Source organism: Somniosus microcephalus, chromosome 13 (genome assembly GCF_052327205.1).
Source record: "Somniosus microcephalus isolate GS21.2 chromosome 13, FLI_Smic_1.0, whole genome shotgun sequence".
In the NCBI taxonomy this organism is placed as follows: Eukaryota; Metazoa; Chordata; class Chondrichthyes; order Squaliformes; family Somniosidae; genus Somniosus; species Somniosus microcephalus.
Window position 1 is genome coordinate 5,001,421 of NC_140999.1, and position 23,315 is coordinate 5,024,735.

The 23,315-nt window shown below is 50.1% G+C and overlaps 1 protein-coding gene across 6 annotated transcripts in view; it reads left to right on the forward strand.

Moving 5' to 3' along the window:
- The window catches only part of LOC147107996 (3',5'-cyclic-AMP phosphodiesterase 4C-like), a 373,788-nt gene that overhangs the window by 263,951 nt on the left and 86,522 nt on the right, over positions 1 to 23,315 (forward strand). For 4 of the 6 annotated variants that reach the window (XM_086004381.1, XM_086004382.1, XM_086004384.1 and 1 more), the window contains 2 exons: positions 12,284 to 12,475; positions 13,243 to 13,323. In XM_086004381.1, the coding sequence (XP_085860507.1) occupies positions 12,284 to 12,475; positions 13,243 to 13,323 (273 nt within the window). The remainder of the gene's footprint in view (positions 1 to 12,283; positions 12,476 to 13,242; positions 13,324 to 23,315) is intronic. The other 2 variants (XM_086004383.1, XM_086004385.1) reach the window with 1 other exon arrangement.

The window sequence follows — 23,315 nt, forward strand, 5'->3', positions numbered from 1 at the left end:
CTCCTCGCCCTTCTCCTCCTCGCCCCTCTCTTCCTCGCCCCTCTCCTCCTCGTCCCTCTCCTCCTCGCCCCTCCTCCTCGCCCTTCTCCTCCTCGCCCTTCTCCTCGCCCCTCTCTTCCTCGTCCCTCTCCTCCTCGTCCCTCTCCTCCTCGTCCCTCTCCTCCTCGCCCCTCTCCTCCTCGCCCCTCTCCTCCTCGCCCCTCCTCGTCCCTCTCCTCCTCGTCCCTCTCCTCCTCGCCCCTCTCCTCCTCGCCCCCCTCTTCCTCGCCCCTCGTCTCCTCGCCCCTCGTCTCCTCGCCCCTCGTCTCCTCGCCCCTCGTCTCCTCGCCCCTCGTCTCCTCGCCCCTCGTCTCCTCGCCTCCTCGCCCCTCGCCTCCTCGCCCCTCACCTCCTCGCCCCTCGCCTCCTCGCCCCTCGTCCCCTCGCCCCTCGTCCCCTCGTCCCCTCGACCCCTCGCCCCTCGACCCCTCGCCCCTCCCCTCGCCCCTCCCCTTGCCCCTCTCCTCCTCGCCCCTCTCCTCCTCGCCCCTCTCCTCCTCGCCCCTCTCCTCCTCGCCCCTCTCCTCCTCGCCCCTCTCCTCCTCGCCCCTCTCCTCCTCGCCCCTCTCCTCCTCCCCCTCCTCTCCTCGCCCCTCTCCTCCTCGCCCCTCTCCTCACCCCCCTTCTCCTCCCCGCCCCTCTCCTCCCCGCCCCTCTCCTCCCCGCCCCTCTCTTCCCCGTCCCTCTCTTCCTCGTCCCTCTCCTCCTCGTCCCTCTCCTCCTCGCCCCTCTCCTCCTCGCCCCTCTCCTCCTCGTCCCTCTCATCCTCGCCCCCTCTCCTCGTCCCTCTCCTCCTCGCCCCTCTCCTCCTCGTCCCTCTCATCCTCGCCCCCTCTCCTCGTCCCTCTCCTCCTCGCCCCCCTCCTCCTCGCCCCCTCTCTTCCCCCCTCACTTCCCCCTCACTTCCCCCCTCCTCATCCCCCCCTTCATCCCCTCTCCTCCCCTCCTCCCCTCATCCCCCTCTCTCCTCCCCTCTCCTCCCCTCATCCCCCTCTCTCCTCCCCTCTCCCCCTCCCCCCCTCCAGTCATGCATTCCACAGTCTCACAACACTCTGTGTAAAAAGAGTTTCTGCTGCTCACTGTCCTCAATCTCTTGCATTTAATCTTCTATCTATATCTTATATTTTATAAACTAATCAAACTTAGTGAGGATAAACCCCTGGTCCGGATGGATTGCATCCACGCTTATTAAGAGAGTTCGGGACGAAATAGCAGAGGCACTATTACATATCTATAAAAAAATCATTAGAAAAGGGAATCGTGCCAGAGGACTGGCAGTCAGCTAATGTGATTCCTATATTTAAAAGGGGAGATAGAAGCAGTCCAGGAACTATAGACCAGTTAGCTTAATGTCGGTGGTGGGAAAGATAATGGAATCTTTACACAAAGATGTAATAGAAAAACATCTAGAAACTAAAAATATAATTAAGAGTAGTCAGCAGGGATTCCAAAAGGGAAGGTCACGCTTGACAAACCTTGTTGAATTCTTTGAAGAAGTAACAGAAAGAGTAGACAAGGGTAATGTAGTAGATGTAATATATTTGGAATTTTCAAAAGGCCTTCGATAAGGTGCTGCACGGTAGACTCATGACTAAGGTCAGAGCATGCGGAGTCAGGGGAACAAGTAGCAGAATGGATCGCAAGCTGGCTACAAAACAGAAGTGAGAAGTCACACAACACCAGGCTATAGTCCAACAGCTTTATTTGAAATCACAAGCTTTCGGAGCGCTGCTCCTTCGTCAGGTGACAAAGGAGCAGCGCTCCGAAAGCTTGTGATTTCAAATAAGGCTGTTGGACTATAACCTGGTGTTGTGTGACTTTTCACATTTGTCCACCCCAGTCCAACACCGGCATCTCCACATCATACAAAACAGAAAACAGAGAGCAGTCAGAGTGGCAAAAGGTGGGAAGAGATGTTCCAGCCGGCACGGACAAGATGGGCCGACTGGCCGCCTTCTGTGCTGTAAATTTCTATGATTCACAAGGATTGGTGCTGGGACCACTGTTGTTCACTATTTACATAAAAGATTTGGACTCGGAAGTACAATTTCAAAATTTGCAGACTACACCAAATTGGGGGGTGTAGTTAATACTGAGGAAGAATGCGACAAAATACAAGAAGACGTCGATAAACTTGCTGAAAGGGCGTGTAAATGGCAAATGAATTTCAATATGGATGAGTGTGAGGTGGTGCATTTTGGTAGGAAGAATAAGGAGGCCACACACTGCTTGGAAAATAAGAGTCTAAATGGGGTAGAGGAGCAGAGGGTTCTGGCGGTACAGATACACAAATCACTAAAAGTAGCGACGCAGGTGAACAAGGCCATTTCAAATAAACCAAGCACTGGGGTTCATTTCTCAGATCGAATTGAAAAGTAGAGAAGTGATGTTAAACTTGTATCGAACCTTGGCTAGACTGCACTCGGAGCACTGTGCACAGTTCTGGTCTCCATATTATAAAAAGGATATAGAGACACTGGAGAAGATGCAAAAAAGATTCACAAGGATGAAATCAGAACTGAGAGGATTATACTTATCAGGAAAGATTAAACTGGCTGGGGCTCTTTTCTCTAGATAAGAGAAGGCTGAGGGGTGACCTGATCGAGGCCTTTAGGATTTAGAAAGGGTTCGATAGGGTAGACGTAGAGAAGATGTTTCCACTTGTGGGGGAGACCAGAACTAGAGGCCATAAATATAAGATAGTCACTGATAAATCCAATAGGGAATTCAGGAGAAACTTCTTTACCCCAGAGAGTGGTGAGAATGTGGAACTTGCTACCACAGGGAGTGGTTGAGGCAAATAGTATCAATGCATTTAAGGCGAAACTAGATAAACACATGAGGGGGAAAGGGATAGAAGATTATGTTGATGGGGTGAGGTGAAGAGGGGTGGGAGGAGGCTCGTGTGGAGCAGAAACACCGGCACGGACCGGTTGGGCCGAATGGCCTGTTTCAGTGCCGTACATTCTATGTAATTCTGGTTAATATCAATGTCCTCTCGTTCCAGATCCCTCAATCACTGGAAACGATCTGTTTCCATCTACTCAGTCATAATTTTAAACATCTCTATCAAATGGGTTGTGGCATTCGAAACACATTCCGTCATGGATATGGAATACAATCCTCCCATAACTTGCAACGAATTTCCAGTCTCGTTCAAAGAGGCCACGGGACAGCTGAAGTAAAGAGAGTTTTATTCCATATCTAACCCTTGCTATATACTTGCCGTAGAGGGAGTGCAACGAAGGTTCACCAGACTGGTTCCTGGGATGGGGGATTGTCCTATGAGGAGAGATTGAGTAGACTAGGCCTATATTCTCTAGAGTTTAGAAGAATGAGAGGGGATCTCATTAAAATATACAAAATTCTTACAGGGTAGATGCAGGGAGGATGTTTCCCCTGGCTGGGGAGTCTATAACCAGGGGTCACAGTCTCAGAATAAGGGGTCGGCCATTTAAGACTGAGATGAGGAGGAATTTCTTCACTCAGAGGGTGGTGAATCTTTGGAATTCTCTGCCCCAGAGGGCTGTGGAGGCTCAGTCGTTGAGTATATTCAAGGCTGAGATCGATAGATTTTAGAATATTAAGGGAATCAAGGGATATGGGGATAGTGCAGGAAAGTGGCGATGAGGTAGAAGATCAGCCATGATCTTATTGAATGGCGGAGCAGGCTCGAGGGGCAGAATGGCCGACTCCTGTTCCTATTTCTTATGTTCTTGTGTAACCCGTGCTGTACCTGCCCTGGGAGTGTTTGATGGGACAGTGCAGAGGGAGCTTTACTCTGTATCTAACCCGTGCTGTACCTGCCCTGGGAGTGTTTGATGGGACAGTGCAGAGGGAGCTTTACTCTGTATCTAACCCGTGCTGTACCTGCCCTGGGAGTGTTTGATGGGACAGTGTGGAGGGTGCTTTACTCTGTATCTAACCAGTGCTGTACCTGCCCTGGGAGTGTTTGATGGGATGGTGTAGAGGGAGCTTTACTCTGTATCTAACCCGTGCTGTACCTGCTATGGGAGTGTTTGATGGGACAGTGCAGAGGGAGCTTTACTCTGTATCTAACCCGCGCTGTACGTGCCCTGGGAGTGTTTGATGGGACAGTGTAGAGGGAGCTTTACTCTGTATCTAACCCATGCTGTACCTGCCCTTGGAGTGTTTGATGGGACAGTGTAGAGGGAGCTTTACTCTGTATCTAACCCCGTGCTGTACCTGCCCTGGGAGTGTTTGATGGGACAGTGTAGAGGGAGTTTTACTCTGTATCTAACCCGTGCTGTACCTGCCCTGGGAGTGTTTGATGGGATAGTGTAGAGGGAGCTTTACTCTGTATCTAACCCATGCAGTACCTGCCCTGGGAGTGTTTGATGGGACAGTGTAGAGGGAGCTTTACTCTGTATCTAACCCGTGCAGTACCTGCCCTGGGAGTGTTTGATGGGACAGTGTAGAGGGAGCTTTACTCTGTATCTAACCCGTGCTGTACCTGCCCTGGGAGTGTTTGATGGGACAGTGTAGAGGGAGTTTTACTCTGTATCTAACCCGTGCTGTACCTGCCCTGGGAGTGTTTGATGGGATAGTGTAGAGGGAGCTTTACTCTGTATCTAACCCATGCAGTACCTGCCCTGGGAGTGTTTGATGGGACAGTGTAGAGGGAGCTTTACTCTGTATCTAACCCGTGCAGTACCTGCCCTGGGAGTGTTTGATGGGACAGTGTAGAGGGAGCTTTACTCTGTATCTAACCCGTGCTGTACCTGCCCTGGGAGTGTTTGATGGGACAGTGTAGAGGGAGCAGAAAATTCACAAATTTGAAAAATACAGAATGTGGACGGAGGGAGTTGTCCTGTGTTTGCCCAGGTGGGAATGACTTCATGAACTGGAAAGCATTCAGGGATTTCAGGCAGCTCTAGTTATTCCTCCTCCCCCGAGCAATTGGCAGCAAATGGTTAAAACTGTGAGCTAACGAGAATCAGGAGGGTTCAGGAGGCAATGCTGTGCTGTCGGTGGTCCTGACTTGTCAATGCTGTGTCAGTCTGTCTCCGGGGAGACGGTGTGCCCACGAACAGATGTTGTCAATGACGTCAATCCCCACCCTTTAAAGGCAAACAGCAAACGTGGGAGGCAGAGAGAGAGAGAGAGAGAGATCTCAATTCAGCCCAGTATCGGAACCGTCACATTCCAAACACATCTGCCACCACAACCTGCTAGAAAAGAATTGACGTCAGTTTAATTTTCCTCTTCTATTCCCTCCCTTCCTCTCCTGAAAGCGCAGGGTGCTGTTGTTGGAGGCTGGTGTTCCCATCCGCACCCCGCATTCCAACTGACCTCTGCTAGTTCTTCCCAGGTGGCTATTTTTCACCTGCAAGCCGAGACGCCGATTGTCTGGCGAGCTATTTGGCTCTGGAGGGCGTCGCCTCTGCCTCTTCAGTCTCTGAATAGCAGGAAATGGCCGTCTGTCTGTTGCCCCTCCCATCCCTAGCCCAGGGACACTGGCCCTACAGCCACGCCAGTTAGCGCAGTCCAGGCAGGCGATTAGAGTGTGGGCAAAACAATCATTGAACAATGGGAGGCATTCATAGAGGAGATGGTTTGGGCACAGAGTCGACACATTCCCATGAGAGGGAAAGGAAGGGCATCCAAAGCTCGAGCTCCCCCAATGACTAAAGATACAGGGGGCTAAATTCGGTTGATTTGCGTCTCCCGTTCGCGCCCACTTAGGACGCTAACGGACCACAAATCAACTAGCACCTGGGCGTGGCGCCGCTAAAACCTCCCGCGAAATTCAGCAGGAGGTTAGTGGCGGCGCTAACAATTTGCGTCGCCAGCGATGACATCATCGCCGTGCGCAGCGCCCCGCTCGCACCCCGACTGTAATATTGGGTGGTGCCCCCCCCCCCCGACTTACCGCCAGACACTATGGGCTGGATTTTCATTCAGGAGTCGGGTTGGAGGCGGGACTACAACTTTCGGGGTTGTAGTCCCGTCTCCATCGAGATGCGGCCAATCCACGCGATTTTAACTTGATTGACCTTGTTGAGCCCGCCCAGCGGACTCAGCAGGCCAATTAAGGGCCACCCGGCAACAGGTGACGTCACAGACTGAAATTTCATCTGTCAAGACGTTTTGACAGATGAAATATCAGCGTTTCACAGCTGTTTGAAGCTGTCAAACACTGACAGTCTTACTTCTAACCTGAGTCCTTCTCCACAGACTCAGTTAGAAATCTCTCCTGCACAGAAAGCTGTAGGCTGTCACTTTTGACAGTTCGCAGCCATTCTGCTTTCTGTGCCGGTGAGATGAGGGACTCCCGGGACCTAAAGGAAGGAAGGCTGAAAAGGTACGAAAAGGTCATTTACACTTCTTTAATCACTTTAGACACACCAAACACACTTACCTTTGCACTCATGCACACATCACTCACCTGAACACCGACATCTTGACCCCTCCAAGCCCTTCAACCCGACGGCCCGACTCCTCCAACTTGGCGTGGGTTGGAGCTGTCGGGAATCCCACACTTCAAGCTTAAAAATAGGGATTAGGCTAAAAACTACCTGTTAACAGGCAGTTAATTGGCACTAATCCCCTTCCCGCCTCGGGGAGGCGGGTCCCAGTGCGGGGCGGGTACCCACCTCCTTTGAAACTGGCATGGAGGCGGGTTGGGGGCGGGATGGGGTCTGGACCCCCGATTTCGGGACTTTAACCCCCCCACATGTCTCCAATCCCACCTCCACGGCCCAATGAAAATCGAGCCCTATGTCCGCCGGGGTCGGGGGGGGGGGCCCTACCTGCGGCCGGGGCGACGCTAGTTAAAGGGAAGGTGGCGGGCGGCCATTTTTGTTGCTGGCCGCCTGCCAGCACCTGCCCCCGTTGCTGTCCCCGGCCCCCGTGAGGCCCCCCCCACCACCACCCCCCCCCCCACCCCGTGGGGTGCCGGCTGCGTTCCATGAGGATAAAATAAGACAAAAGAAGGAGGCTTATGATCAATGTCAGGTTCATTGTACAGTAGAGAACCAAGCTAAATATGGAGACTCCAGAGGAGATCTAAGAAAGAGAATAAGAGGGGCAAAGAGAGAGTGCGAGAATAGATTAGCAGCTAACATAAAAAGGAGCCCAAAAGTCTTTTTTATAAACATATAATAAAATAGTAAAAGGGTAGACAAAGGAAGGGTGGGGCTAATTAGGGACTAAAAAGGAGATCTTGTAGAGGCAGAGGGCGTGGCTGAGGTACTAAATGAGGACTTTGCATCTGTCTTCACTGGAGAAGAGGATGCTGTCACTGTAACAGTAAAGGAGGAGGCAGTAGCAATAGTGGACAGGGTAAAAATAGATAAAGAGGAGGTACTTGAAAGGTTGGCAGCGTTCAAAATGGAAAAGTCACCCGGTCTGGATGGGATGCATCCTCGGTTACTGAGGGAAGGAAGGGTGGAACTTGTGGAGGTTCTGGCCACAATCTTCCAATCCTCCCTGGATATGGGAGTGGTGCCAGAGGACCGGAGGATTGCAATATTACGCCCCCTGTTCAAAAAAAAAAAAAAAAAAGTGGCGAGGGGCAAACCCGACAATTACAGGCCAGTCAGCCGAACGTCAGCGGTGGGGACACTTTTAGAGACAATAATCCGGGACAAAATTAATTGGCATTTGGAAAAATGTGGGCTAAATGAAAGTCAGCACGGATTTGTTAAAGGCAAATCCTGACTAACTCGATCGAGTTCGTTGATGGAGCAACGGAGAGGGTTGATGAGGGCAGTGTGGTTGATGTTGTGTATATAGACTTTCAAAAGGCATTTGACAAAGTGCTACATAATAGACTTGTTCGCAAAATTAAAGTCCGTGGGATTAAAGGGACAGAGGCAGCACGTTTCAAAATTGGCTAAAGGAAAGAAAGCAGAGAGTAGTGGTGAACGGTTGTTTTTCAGACTGGAGGGAAGTGTACAGTGATGTCGCCCAGGGGTCGGTATTAGGACCAGTGCTCTTTTTGATATATATTAAAGACCTGTACTTGGGTATACAGGGGCACCATTTGCTCACGATGTGGTCTCCTCTACATTGGGGAGACCAAACGCAGATTGGGTGACCGCTTTGCGGAACACCTCCGTTCAGTCCGTAAGGGTGACCCCGAGCTTCCGGTCGCCTGTCATTTTAATTCACCGCCTCATTCCCACTCGGACCTCACTGTACTCGGGCTCTTGCATTGTTCCACAGAAGCTCAGCGTAAGCTCGAGGAACAGCACCTCATCTTCCGATTAGGCACTTTACAGCCTTCCGGACTCGGTATCGAGTTCAACAATTTCAGATCATAACCTCGGCCCCCATTACATTTTTACTTATTTTTTATCCACACCTTTGTTTTGGCCCTTTCCCCCCGCCCACCTTTTTCTCTCTCCCACATGGCAGCTGTCTCCCATTCTGCCAGCGCATTTCACACCTAATCTAGAGCCGTCTTTTGTCTCCACTGTCCTATCACCATCTCGTCTCGTTTTGAATACCTCTTAATGTCTCTTCACTTCTCTTTTGTTCTCGCCCAGCCCTGCTTTTCGATCTATTTCATTTCCTGTGTTTTTTCAGTCTTGACAAAGGGTTTTGACCCGAAACGTTGACTCTATTTTCTCTCCACGGATGTTGCCTGGCCTGCTGAGTTTTTCCAGCATTTTCTGTTGTTATTTCGGCACCATTTCAAAGTTTGCAGGTGACACCAAAGAGCCGGCACGATGGGCCGAATGGCCTCCTTCTGTGCTGTATGAAGTCCTTAGCCGAAAGGTGGCACCTCCGACAGTGAAGCACGCCCTCAGTACTGGATTACGGGGCTCGGGTGTCCGGAGTGGGGCTTGAACCGACACCCCCCTGACGCGGAGGCGAGAGAGAGTGAGACCCACTCAGCCACGGCAGAGGGGAAATTGGGAGTTATAAACTCTGCTTTCAACTCTGTCCTGCAGCATGGATTTTGTATTTCACTTTCAATATCACCTGATTGTGATTGTGCTTACAACTGTGCAGGAAGGAGGGGGGAATAAAATCTCGAGTGTAACTGTTTTCAGAAGAAAGTGTCTCTCCTGTTATATGGAATGTGAGCTGCAGGTGAAATTAGCACAAGATGATTCCGCAGTATCCTTGGCAGTTTGATGACGTTAGTTGGCGTCTATTTTTAGAGTGTGGGACAGAGAGCGAGAGAGAGAGCGAGAGAGTGAAATGGTTCGGTGAAACAACATGGAATTAATTCTGCAACTCGCACCCCATAAAAAGCTGTTGAGGCTGGAGGGACAATATTCCCTCGAATTTTAATTTTAGTTGCGCGGTCCCTTTGCGCTGTATCTCTTCCAGTGGAACAGCTGGTGAGCGGCCTGTGTGGGACCGCCCGATCGTTCCGCGTGTGCGCAGCATAGGGGGACGGTTGGTGGGGGGTGGGGGGAGAATTGAAAATTTCCATAAACTGAGATTGATAGACTTTCGTTGGGCGAGGGTATCAAAGGTTACGGAACCAAGGCGGGTAGATGGAGCTAAGACACCGAGCGGAAATGATCTAATTGAATGGCGGAATAGGCTTGAGGGGCTGAATGGCCTCCTCCTGTTTGTAGCGTGTTAGGGGAGAGACTGGAAATCACAGTTTACAAAACACAATGGCTGCCTCCCGTAGAGGAACTGGGAGTTGGGGGGGGCGGGGGTTGGGGGGAAGATAAAGTCATATTTTATGAATAAACGGCCGTTTGGATTTTATTTTGGGATCAGGAAGATTCGGGTCAGTCGGTGAGACGTTAGCTGGAGACTCTGAGGGGTTTTTGCTTTGTTCCGCCCAGCAGATTTTGAACTGGTCGGTCCATTTTCGAGGTCACTTTGATGATGCAGAACTGGCCAGAAAAACGTTGTGTTTTCACTTGCTGCGTTTGAAAAGAAAAATAAAAAACAGGAGAAAGGGTGGGAAGAGGTAATGAGAGTGGGAGGAGGCTGGTGTGGAGCATAAACACCGGCACGGACCAGGTGGGCCGAATGGCCTGTTTCTGTGCTGTAGGTTCTAAGGAGTTCTATAGAGCAGGCGCTATGTTTTCTTAAAAGATTTCTATGAATGATAGAATCTTACAGCACAGAAGGAGGCCATTCAGCCCATCATACCACTGCTGTCTCTTTGAACGAGCTCTCCAATTAGTCCCACTCCCCTGCTCTTTCCCCAGAGCCCTGCAAATTTTTTCAGCTTCAAGTATTTATCCGATTCTCTTTTGAAAGTTACTGTTGAATCTGCTTCCACCGCCCTTTCAGGCAGCGCGTTCCAGATCACAACAACTCGCTGCGTAAAAACATTCTCCTCATCTCCCCTCTGGTTCTTTTGCCGATTATCTTCAATCTGTGTCCTCTGGTTACCGACCCTCCTGCCACGGGAAACAGTTTCTCCTTATTTACTCGATCAAAACCCTTCATGATTTTGAACACCTCTATCAAATCTCCCCTTAACCTTCTCTGTTCTAAGGGGAACAATCCCAGCTTCTCCAGTCTCTCCACGTCACTTGAAGTCCCTCATCCCTGGGACCATTCTGGTCAATCTCCCCTTAACCTTCTCTGCTCTAAGGGGAACAATCCCAGCTTCTCCAGTCTCTCCACATCACTGAAGTCCCTCATCCCTGGGGCCATTCTGCTAAATCTCCTCTGCACCCTCTCCAAGGCCTTGACATCTTTCCCAAAGTGCGGTGCCCAGAGCTGGACAGAATACTCCAGCTAATCGAGGTGTTTAAAATGTTAAAAGGATTTGATCGGGTCAGTGTTGAGAAATTATTTCCTCTGGTGGGAGGGTCCAGAAAAAGGGGGCTTGACCTTAAAATGAGAGCCCGGCCGTTCAGGGGTGAAACAGGATGTGTTTTTCACATAAACCGTGGTAGAAATTTGGAACTTTCCCGGAAAAGCCATGGATGCTGGAGGTCAGTTGGAGCTTTCAGGGCTGAGGTTTCTGTTGGGTAACACCACTTTAGGGAGGATGTGAAGGCCTTAGAGAGGGTGCAGAAAAGATTTACGAGAATGATTCCAGGGATGAGGGACTGGGGAAGCTGAGGTTGTTCTCCTTAGAGCAGAGAAGGTTGAGAGGAGATTTGATAGAGGTGTTCAAAATCATGAGAGGTCTGGACAGAGTAGATAGAGAAACTGTCCCCATTGGCGGAAGGGTCGAGAATCAGAGGACACAGATTTAAGGTGATTGGCAGAAGAACCAAAGGCGACATGAGGAAAAACCTTTTTACACAGCGAGTGGTTAGGATCTGGAATGCACTGCCTGAAAGGGTGGTGGAGGCAGATTCAATCGTGGCTTTCAAAAGGGAGTTGGATAAACACCTGAAGGAAAAAAATTTGCAGGGCTCCGGGGAAAGGGCGGGGGAGTGGGACTGGCTGAGGCGCTCTTGCAGAGAGCCGGCATGGGCTCGATGGGCCGAATGGCCTCCTTCCGTGCTGTAACCATTCTATGATTGTCTGATATGGGGCAAAGGCAGGAAAGTGGGGTTGAGGTGCAGATCAGCCATGATCTAATCGAATGGCGGAACAGGCCCGAGGGGCTGAATGGCCTCGACCTGTTCCTATGAGCGGGGTGTGGGGGGTGGAGGTCGACCCAGTATGTATCCCGCTCTGTGTCGTGGACTGTTCGCGCAGTGACTTGACTCCCATTGCAGGGGCAAGTACGGAGCTGGTGTGTCTCTGGCCTGGGAGCTGCAACAGCAGCAACAACCTACGTGTATATACAGCGCCCTTAACATAGTCCAATGTCCCAGAGGAGCGTTATCAGACACCGAGCAACACAAGGAGATATTAGGACAGGTGATCAAAAGCTTGGTCGAAGAGGTCGGTTTTAAGGAGCATCTTAAAGGAGCAGAGAGAGGCGGAGAGGTTTAGGGAGGGAATTCCAGAGCTCGGGGCCCAGGCAGCTGAAGGCACGGCCGCCAATGGTGGAGCGATGGAAATCGGGGATGCGCAAGAGGCCAGAATTGGAGGAGCGCAGAGATCTCGGAGGGTTGTAGGGCTGGAGGAGGTTGCACAGATAGGGAGGGGTGAGAGCCAAGGAGGGATTTGAAAACAAGGATGAGAAATTTGAAATCGAGGTGTTGCTGGACAGGAAGCCAACGTCGGTCAGCGAGCACAGGGGTGATGGGTGAGCGGGACTGGGTGCGAATGGTGAAGGGGCCGAGACACCCACTCCCTCCGGCACCGACACCCCTCACCCCAATTGGATCGTAAAACTAGCCAAGCGCTCTGCTCCACACTGACCTCCCGCTCCTTCCCTCCTCTACAGTTTCGACGTGGAGAATGGACTCTCTGCGGGACGCAGTCCGCTCGACCCTCAGACCAGCCCCAGCTCGGGGCTCGTGCTGCAGGCGAACTTTGCCCACAGCCAGCGGCGCGAGTCGTTCCTGTACCGCTCCGACAGTGACTATGACCTCTCCCCGAAGAACGTGTCCCGGAACTCCTCCATCGCCAGTGACCTGTGAGTGATCTTTTTTTCTTATCCTAACTCTGTGTTAACTTTACTGATCGAACCGCTGTCCTGAATCAGGAGCTGCTGAGCAACTCGCGTGGTTAGCGACGGGACCAGGCCTGAGCACCACTCTTGGAGGGGGTGGGACGGGGGTGGCGCGGAGAAACAGCGGCTGGACCCCGGCGGCCAACCACGGGACGCATCGACACTTGCTGAGGGTTGCCAACTCTGTAGGAAGTATTCTTGGAGATTTCATCACATGACCTCCTGCCTCAAACAGCCCCGCCCCCACACTCCCCTGATTGGTCCATCCTCGTGGAGCCCGCCTTCTCCGTGACCAATCGGAAAGCGAAAAGGCTCTTCGTTACCCGATTGGCCGATCCTTGACTCTTAGCCATCTTCCCTCACCGCCGATATTTTTATAACCATTATAAACAAAAGTGTTAAAAGAAAATGGAAAAAGCACTTTTTTTTAAAAATGCCGCCTGGTGATTTTTCTCCTGGGTTTTTGCTCCCAGACGTGTCCTGGAGATTAATCTTCAATTCCTGGAGACTCCAGGCTAACCCTGGAGGGTTGGCAGCCCCCCCCCCCCGCCACCCCTGGCTTCGGTTGGCTGGGAGGCAGCTGGGAATTTGTGGGCAGGTTCTGGGAGGAAGTTGGTTCTTGAAGGTCGTCGGTCAGCAGGATGTGACCAATGGAAGGAGGGTGGGGGAACTAAAATAAACTGACCGTCTCCAATGGTTTTTGTCCCCCTCCTCCAACAACCCGTTACCAGGAGTAACTATTTGAAGGCCCATCCAAGACCTGCCTTAGCTTCACGGCGCTCAGAGCCTGTCCTGGCCCTGACCTTCGGAAAGTAAGTTGCTGAGATGCCAACCTACCCACCTTATCACAGTCTACTAACCGTGAGGTAAAACTGGCCTGAGTGTTGGTGTGTGAGACCCGGGGGGGGAGCAGACATGGGCTTTTCATTGTGAGGCTGCATTTTGGGGCTTTTTTTTATAACCATCGCCAAGAGCTGTTTGGGGGTAATGTACCCTCAGGTCAAAGGTGACAATAATGAACCACCACTACAGAATTTGGCCATGTTACACTGCATGGTTGCTACACAATGCTCCATGTTGGACCCATGATGCTCCATGTTGGACCCATGATGCTCCATGTTGGACCCATGATGCTCCATGTTGGACCCATGATGCTCCATGTTGGACCCATGATGCTCCATGTTGGACCCATGATGCTCCATGTCGGCGCCATGATACTCCATGTCAGCCCCATGATACTCCATGTCGGCCCCATGATGCTCCATGTTGGCCCCATGATGCTCCATGTTGGCCCCATGATGCTCCATGTTGGCCCCATGATGCTCCATGTTGGCCCCATGATGCTCCATGTTGGCCCCATGATGCTCCATGTTGGCCCCATGATGCTCCATGTTGGACCCCTGATACTCCATGTTGGACCCATGATGCTCCATGTTGGCCCCATGATGCTCCATGTTGGCCCCATGATGCTCCATGTTGGCCCCATGATGCTCCATGTTGGACCCATGATGCTCCATGTTGGCCCCATGATGCTCCATGTTGGCCCCATGATGCTCCATGTTGGCCCCATGATGCTTCATGTTGGACCCATGATGCTCCATGTTGGCCCCATGATGCTCCATGTTGGCCCCATGATGCTTCATGTTGGCCCCATGATGCTCCATGTTGGACCCATGATGCTCCATGTTGGACCCATGATGCTCCATGTTGGCCCCATGATGCTCCATGTTGGCCCCATGATGCTCCATGTTGGCCCCATGATGCTCCATGTTGGCCCCATGATGCTCCATGTTGGCCCCATGATGCTTCATGTTGGCCCCATGATGCTCCATGTTGGCCCCATGATGCTTCATGTTGGACCCATGATGCTCCATGTCGGCCCCATGATGCTCCATGTCGGACCCATGATGCTCCATGTTGGACCCATGATGCTCCATGTTGGCCCCATGATGCTCCATGTTGGCCCCATGATGCTCCATGTTGGCCCCATGATGCTCCATGTTGGCCCCATGGCACATTCAACAGCAGAAGCATCAAAGACCATCTGGCCAACGTTCGCCGTGCTGCATGAATGCACCTACTGCACATTCTGTCTCACGCTCTGCATTAGGTGGACGCAGGGACAGTCTGCATTGGATGTGCTGCCTCTCGATGTTCGATACACTACGCCTCGGTGTTCCAGAGGGTCAGAGGGTGACCCAGGGTCCTGATGTCCTGATATAAAGTTCGTAACAAAGCTGACAGGACAATTGGGGTGAATTTAGTCTTGGGCAAAACAGGCGATGGCAAACCGGCTGCCTGCTTTACACTCAGCCCAGTTCTCCTTTCCATTGACTGCTCCCTCAAATGTACATAGATTCCAATTGGGTAAGGTTCTAGCCTTCATTCCCAAGGGATATCTGACGTCTCAAACTCCCCTCAACTCCACACACCAACAGGTCAGAAGATACTCACTAAGGCCAGTTCGATATCACTCCTGTTACCGGAATCCTTCTGTCCATTCACTTTAACCACAGCACACCCTCCCCCACCCCTCCCCCACCTTCACCCCCACCCCCACCACCCCCTCCCACTCCCCCACCTTCATTTACAAACAGAATAAGAAAAGAAGGATTGTTGCAAAAATTCGGTCTCGCCGTAAATTGGAACAAGACTCCTCGCTCGCCTCTCCAAAGGTTTACAAACTGGTTGGTGCAGAGTTTTTTGGGTGATTTATTAGTTACACGCCACTCTCGCTGAAGGTTGGACAGCGCTGTGTCCCCAGTGGCGAGTTCACTTCCCAACTGGACCCAGTTGAGAGGCTCCAAAGTATCGAATGGTTTAGCAGTGCGATAGAAAGGGAAGGTTATCTCCTGAGGTTTCGGTGACTGACTGCACTGCCCAGTGTGATACTGAGCCATAGAGACCAGAGACAGACAAAATTCTGAGGGGGGTTGACATGGTAGATTCTGAGAGGTAGGGGGAAAAATTCAGTTGTTTGCGCCTCCTGTTAGCGCCTTAAGAGGGCGCCAATTGGGGCGCAAAGCAACTAGTGCCCGGGCGCGGCGATGTTTGCGCCGCTCGCAAAATTAACTAGACATTTTGTGGCGGCACTAAACACTACCGCCACGATCTCCTGCGCCGGCAGATCGTGACGTCAGTCGAGTGCGCAATGCCCCGGTAGCACCCCGGACCGGATATTGAGTGGCGCCCCCTGCCTTACCGCCTGCCGCTAGCAACGACAGGTTGAAGGGAGCGTTTTGCAGTCAGGAAGGGACTGGGGGAGCGCTATTTAAAGGTGACCGCTTCCTGCCTTTTTTTGTCGATGACATTTTTGCACCACGCATTCTGAGAGAGAGAGACTTCTGGAGAGATTCAACGCTGTGTGAAGGAGTTTTGGGTACTGAGCAGCACTTTGCAGGTTTATTTTGATTTGCCCTTCCTTGCTTCACCAGCGCTCTGAGGTAGCGCCTCGCTGATCGGCCTTTGCGCCTTAAGACAGGTGTGTAGCGCCTGAGTTAGCGCTCCAATCACCTCCAGGGGCGATAAAAGCCAAGTTTGCCGTCGGAGGCGATAATTAGCGTCAGGCGCTAAACTTTGCGCACGGCCGATAATGGCGCCCCAAATGGGGCGATACTGAATTTTTCCCCCGTAGTTTCCCCTGGCTGGAGAGTCTAGAACTAGGGGGCATAGTCTCAGGGTACGGGGTCGGCCATTTAGACTGAGCGGAGGAGAAATTGCTTCACTCAGAGGGCGGTGAATCTTTGGAATTCTCTGCCCCAGAGGGCTGTGGATGCTCAGTCTTTGAGTATATTCAAGACAGAGATCGATAGATTTTTGGACTCTCGGGGAATCAAGGGATATGGCGATCGTGTGGATAAGTGGAGTTGAGGTCAATGATCAGCCATGATCTTATTGAATGGCGGAGCAGGCTCGAGGGGCCGAATGGCCGACTCCTGCTCCTAATTCTTAAAAATCAGTCATTCCTGCGGACCCGTATCCCTCTGTAACTGGACAACAGTCAGAATCTCTTGGAAGTGGAGATTAGAAAATGGAGAAAAATAAATTAAGACTCTTTAAAAAAAAAAGTTTAGTTTGGTGCATCAGAACATTTAGTAAAAACAATCCCGGATCCCAGTTAAAACACATCTCGGGGGCCGGAGATTGTCTCTGCACTAGTTCCACTTTGACTCCTTCAGTCTAACACTGAGCTCCTGAAACTTAGACTCATCAATCTGAACAGCCTGCTGGTTTCAGGCCGGACTGCCAATCCCATTCAAGCATTTACGGCAGAATTTCTTTAAAAAAAAAAAAAATCCTTCTTTGTCCTTTTCTGCTTAAGTTTTTATTTTTAACGAAAAGTTAACCTTCCGATCTTGTGATTTACTGGAACTTTAATGTCTGTTTTCACCAAGTTGTGGAATGTGCCGGAAGGAGCGGAGGAAAGCTCCGCGGTGTAGAAAGCAAGTGGCGGAAGCGGAGGACCTTACCGAGGGGCACGAAACCTTAAATGGTGCGAGTCGGAAAAACCCAGAGTCTTAATTCACAGTCGGGAAATTAGGACCAGTGACAAATATTTAAAATTAGTGCTAAGCAAATTTGTAACAGATATTAGAGAGGAGTCCATTAGTGTAAAGTGGCTTGGAAATAATTTGCCAGCATGATGGTAAAATCTTGGATCGTTGAAAGCGCAGCAGGAAGTTACAGAGAGAGAGAGTTGACGAGTTTCAAAGGGCCAAATAGCCTCTCCTGGCCCTTCAACCGGTCTTCTAGGTTTTTGTTAAAAGGTCTTTGCGGGTATGTTTTCCTGCCAGTGTCCATGTTCCATGTACCGACAGATTCCGAGAGTGCTTCCCCCACTTCCTTCGCCCCACCGTGCCTTCTACCATCAACCAGAACAACGACTTGCCTTTATATAGCGCCCTTAACTTATCAGAAAGGTCCCAGGTGCTTGATCAGGGGGTTCGGAGGACGGGGCCTCGTGTTGCTGAAGCCCCTGTGATTGGATTCTCCGGGCCTGTGTCCTGGGCCGGAATGTGGTATAAACAAAATTAAAAGATGTACGCGTCTCAAGTCCGGGCACCTGCGTAATGTCAGACTGGAAATGTCTCAAGACCTTCCCGGGAACTGAGTCGTCACAGAGTTTCCTGTTTCTTCGATGATTAAACCTCTGGGTTTATCTGGCTGAATTGAGCTAGGAAACAGTTTGTTTGGGGAGTGGGAGGTGGGGGGCGGCGGGGGGGGGAAGGTAACTGAGGCCCCTTGGTGACAGGTAAAGTTAATATGTAGGCACAGCAAGCAATTAGGAAGACAAATGGTATGTTGGCCGTTATTGCAAGGGGTTGGAATACAAGAGTAAGAAAGTCTTGCTGCAGTTGTATAGGACCTTGGTGAGACCACACCTGGAGTACTGGGCACAGTTTTGATCTCCTTACCTAAGGAAGGATATACTTGCCTTGGAGGCGGTGCAACGAAGGTTCACTAGATTGATTCCTGGGATGAGAGGGCTGTCCTATGATGAGAGATTGTGTAGAATGGGCCGATACTCTCTGGAGTTTAGGAGAATGAGAGGTGATCTCATTGAAACATACAAGATTCTGAGGGGGATTGACAGGGTAGATGCTGAGAGGTTGTTTCCCCTGGCGGGAGAGTCTAGAACCAGGGGTCACAGTCTCAGGATTAGGGGTCAGCCATTTAGGACTGAGATGAGGAGGAATTTCTTCAATCAGAGGGTTGTGAATCTTTGGAATATTCATCCAATGGTCATAGCTATCATGGGTAAAGCACTGAGAGAAGAACTAGCACTGGTGTACTCCCTTCTCCACTCCGCATTCTGCCCGGTTGAATGTTCTTTCTTCAAGTTTAACACCCTCATAAACCACCGGTGGGGTGTCAGCCCCCCACCCCCTGCCCTTCAACGGTTCCCTGATGGTGTCTGGGCCTACCCTGCAATATTTGGAAAGCTGCCCTGGGCCAGAAAAGTGGGAAGATAACAGTGACCTAAAAAAACTACGAGGCACTTGGTCTAAGCGTTAAACAAAGCTTTAAGCAACTGTTTTACAACATAGAGGTCTAGTTGTGTCCTTCACTAGTTCCTGTTAAGAATGTCCTGCGCAAGCTGGGCCCGTGCCCGAGTATTTATACTCTCCCTGGACAGCGCCGCCCTCAGGCCGCTCAGTATTATTTCATAAGTCTTTCTTTCATGAATGACTGATTCATGTCAAGCAGTTTAAACATACGAGTAAGGACAAGTCTGTCCGTCCCTGACAGGGTGCACCTTCTGTGCGCCAACAATTCCCCCATCTCTCTAGTCACAGCAATCCCCTTGGGAGAGGCTAAAAAAAAGAGGAAAAACTGGGAAATTCCTCTCTCAGTCCTGAAGGCAATCAAGCAAGCTCCAGAAGACCATGGTGATTGATGTCACTAGCCCTAGTTAACCCACCAAACCATAGCAGAGACCAGAATGTGTGGACTATAACAGGGGATTGAGCTGCTGGAAAGGCTTGAGGCGGGAACTTAACCTTCACAGCGAACCACGACCTGGATCCACCCGAACGCTTTAGTTGCGAAGCCCAGGAGGTGAAAGGGCCGTGGTTCAGAAAACCATCAAGGTTGAAAAGAGTAGGAGAGAACATGAGGTGACTCGGGCGGTAGTGGTTAGATTGACACCAAAGCTTGGGTTCCAAAGCCCTGTCGATTTGAAGAGGAGTAGAATGAGGGAGGGGAGGAGCTCCACGGTTTAGAGGTCCTTGGGAAAGAATGTATTAGAGAAGGAGCTGGTCTGTTCATGGAGCTGACCTTTGGGCACGTTCTACCCATCACGTGGACATTCGAATGCCCATCTCTGATTGGTTCGAGCTGGACAAATGACCATCGAAATACCACTTCCAGAGGTAGGTACAAGTAGGTGAGACATTGTGTGACGTGACGTTACGATGTGGTGTGTTACGATGTTCCTCTCTTGTACAACACGTCCTACAGAAGAATATGGAGAGCATTCTAAGGGATCCATAACAAAAATGGCAACGTTGGTGCCTGGCACTCTAGTCCACTCCTAATTCGACAGCTGCTCTTAGATATTTCCAAGTCCCCTCGATTACTTTCTTTCCCAGTCCGCCATTTTGTTTTAAATTTATTTCTCCTTCTGTTCTCTCAGCCTGCCAGTACTGGGGCAGGAGGATAGCTCAGTGACCTGGCGTCTCTCCATAACCTGTCATTACTAGTGATTGTTTTTTTTAAAAAAAATGACTGTATTTAGAATTCTGAGTCTTAGAAGGTCTAAGGACCGCAGTGCAGGACATCAGCAAGGCTGGAAAAAAATAGTGGTGATGCCAACCGTGGGTTTTAACAACTTGTAGACTCTAGCAGGAACTGCAAGAAAGAAAGGCTTTCTTATTTCCAACGTTTAGCGGAGAAGTGCCGCTCCTCCGTTGTTATGATGACTGAACAGGATGGCGGATTTTCTTGTCCCTAAACAGTTTAAGGGCATCTCCTTCTTAGCTTAGTGACAAGAAGAAAGACTTGTATTTTGATAGTGCTTTCACGACCTCAGGATGTCCCAAAGCGCTTTACAGCCAATGAAGTACTTTTTGAAGTGTAGTCACTGTTGTAATGTAGGAAACATGGCAGCCAATTTGTGCACAGCAAGCTCCCAGATAATCTGTTTTAGTGATGTTGGGTTGAGGGATGAACATCAGCTAGGACACCGGGGATAACTCCCCCTGCTCTTCTTCGAAATAGTGGTTGTCATAAATCTCATCATCGAGAAACTACCTATGAAATAACACTGGACGGCCAGCTGGTGGCGCCGTCTAAGGAGTATAAATACTCAGGCGTTGGCCCCAGCTCCCCAGGGACATTTTGTAAGACAAGGAACTAGTGAAGTACAACTAGACCTCCATGTTCTGAAACAAGTTGATTAAAGCCTTGCTTTATACTCAAACCAAGTGCGTAGTGAGTTTTATTACGTCAGTGGTCATGGGATCTTTTACAGAGAGAGCAGACGGGGCCTCGGTTTAACGTCTCAGCCGAAAGACGGCACCTCTGGCAGTGCAGCACTCCCTCAGCACTGCACTGGGAGTGTCGGTCTGGAGAGGAACTTGAGCCCACAGCCTTCTGACTCAAAGGCAAGAGTGCTCCTCACTGAGCCGTGGCTGAATGAGATGAGGCGAGCAACAATTTCCAGTCTTTGGCAAATAAGTTAGTGTAGGAAATGTGCGTGGAATCCTGAATTCAACAAAGTGAGGATGCAGATGATGAAGAGCATGTGTGTGATGTGGAGTTTAGGAGAGTTCAGCGGAGCACTGGCCATGGAGCTATCGATATAATATAGAGAGGCAAGAAGGGCTGTGACGTACAGAGAGAGGCGAGAGAGGGACTACAGCTCAGACGACAAGCTTCTTCTTGGACCTTATCCAGGAGTGTGAGAAAGCTGCCCACCATTTGTCCTTTCCATCCCATGTAGTGAGAAGGAGGAATTAAAGGAAATTAGTATTAGTAAAAAAATAGTGCTGGAGTAATTAATGGGACTGAAAGCTGATAAATCCCCAGGGTACTAAAAGAGGTAGCTGACATGAATCAGTCATTCATGAAAGAAAGACTTATGAAATAATACTGAGTGTCCTGCGAGCGGCGCTGTCCAGGGAGAGTATAAATACTCGGGCACGGGCCCAGCTTGCGCAGGACATTCTTAACAGGAACTAGTGAAGGACACAACTAGACCTCCATGTTGTAAAACAGTTGATTAAAGCTTTGTTTAACGCTTAGACCAAGTGCCTAGTAGTTTTCTTACGTCAGTAGCCATGGAAATAGTGGATGCATTGGTTCTCATCTTCCAAAATTCTATAGATTATGGAACAGTTCCTGCAGATTGGAGGGTGGCAAATGTAACCCCACTATTTAAAAAAGGAGGGAGAGAGAAAATGGAACTACAGACTGGTTAGCCTAACATCAGTAGTAGGGAAAATGCTGGAGTCTATTATAAAGGATGTGATAACAGGACACTTAGAAAATATCAATGGGAATAGACAAAGTCAACATGGATTTATGAAAGGGAAATCGTGTTTGAGAAACCTACTGGAGTTTTTTGAGGATGTAACTGGTAGAATAGATAAGGGAGAACCAGTGGATGTGGTGTATTTGGATTTTCAGAAGGCCTTTGATAAAGTCCCACATAAGAGGTTAGTGTGCAAAATTAAAGCACATGGGATTGGGGGTAATATACTGGCATGGATTGAAAATTGGTTAACAGACAGGAAACAGAGAGTAGGAATAAATGGGTCTTTTTCGGGGTGGCAGGCGGTGACTAGTGGGGTACCGCAGGGATCAGTGCTTGGGCCCCAGCTATTCACAATATATATCAATGATTTGGATGAGGGAACCAAATGTAATATTTCCAAGTTTGCTGACGACACGAAACTAGGTGGGATTGTGAGTTGTGAGGAGGATGCAAAGAGGCTTCAAGGCGATTTAGACAAGTTGAGTGAGTGGGCAAATACATGGCAGATGCAGTATAACGTGGATAAATGTGAAGTTATCCACTTCGGTAGGAAAAACAGAAAGGCAGAGTATTATTTAAATAGTGATAGATTGGGAAATGTTGATGTACAGAGGGACCTGGGTGTCCTTGTACACCAGTCACTGAAAACAAACATGCAGGTGCAGCAAGCAGTTAGGAAGGCAAATGGTATGTTGGCCTTCATTGCAAGAGGATTTGAGTACAGGAGCAAGGATGTCTTACTACAGTAATATAGGGCCTTGGTGAGACCACACCTGGAGTACTGTCTGCAGTTTTGGTCACCTTACCTAAGAAAGGATATACTTGCCATAGAGGGAGTGCAGCGAAGGTTCACCAGACTGATTCCTGGGATGGCAGGACTGTCGTATGAGGAGAGATTGGGTTGACTAGGCCTGTATTCACTAGAGTTTAGAAGAATGAGAGGGGATCTCATTGAAACGTATAAAATTCTGACAGGGCTAGACAGACTGGATGCAGGGAGGATGTTTCCCCTGGCTGGGGGGTCTAGAACGAGGGGTCATAGTCTCAGGATACGGGGTAGGACATTTAGAAACATAGAAACATAGAGATAGGAACAGGAGTAGGCCATTCGGCCCTTCGAGCCTGCTCCGCCATTCAATGAGATCATGGCTGATCTTCGTCTGAGATCATAGCTGATCTTACCAGTTCAGTACCCCGTCCCCGCCTTTTCTCCGTAACCCTTAATCCCCTTAGCCTTCAGAAATATATCCAATTCTCTCTTGAAAATATTTATTGAATTAGCCTTCACAGCCCTCTGTGGCAGGGAATTCCACAGGCTCACCACTCTTTGAGTGAAGAAATTCTTCCTCATCTCTGTTTTAAATGATTTGCCCGCTATTTTTAGACTGTGGCCCCTGGTTCTGTGCTCCCCGGCCATTGGAAACATTCTCTCTGAATTCAGCCTGTCCAGGCCTGCCATAATTTTATATGTTTCGATGAGATCCCCTCTCAATCTTCTAAACTCCAGTGAGTACAAGCCCAAACTATTTAATCTCTCTTCGTAGGTCATTCCCGCCATTCCAGGTATCAGCCTGGTGAATCGCCGTTGCACTCTTTCCATGGCAAGAACATCCTTCCGCAGATGGGGCGACCAAAACTGTACACAATACTCCAGATGCGGTCTCACCAGCACCTTGTACAGCTGTAGTAAGGTATCCCTATTCCTATACTCGAACCCCCTTGATATGAAGGCCAACATACCATTTGCCTTCTTAATTGCCTGTTGCACCTGCATGCTCTCCTTCAGTGACTGGTGCACAAGAACACCCAGGTCCCTCTGCACTTCCC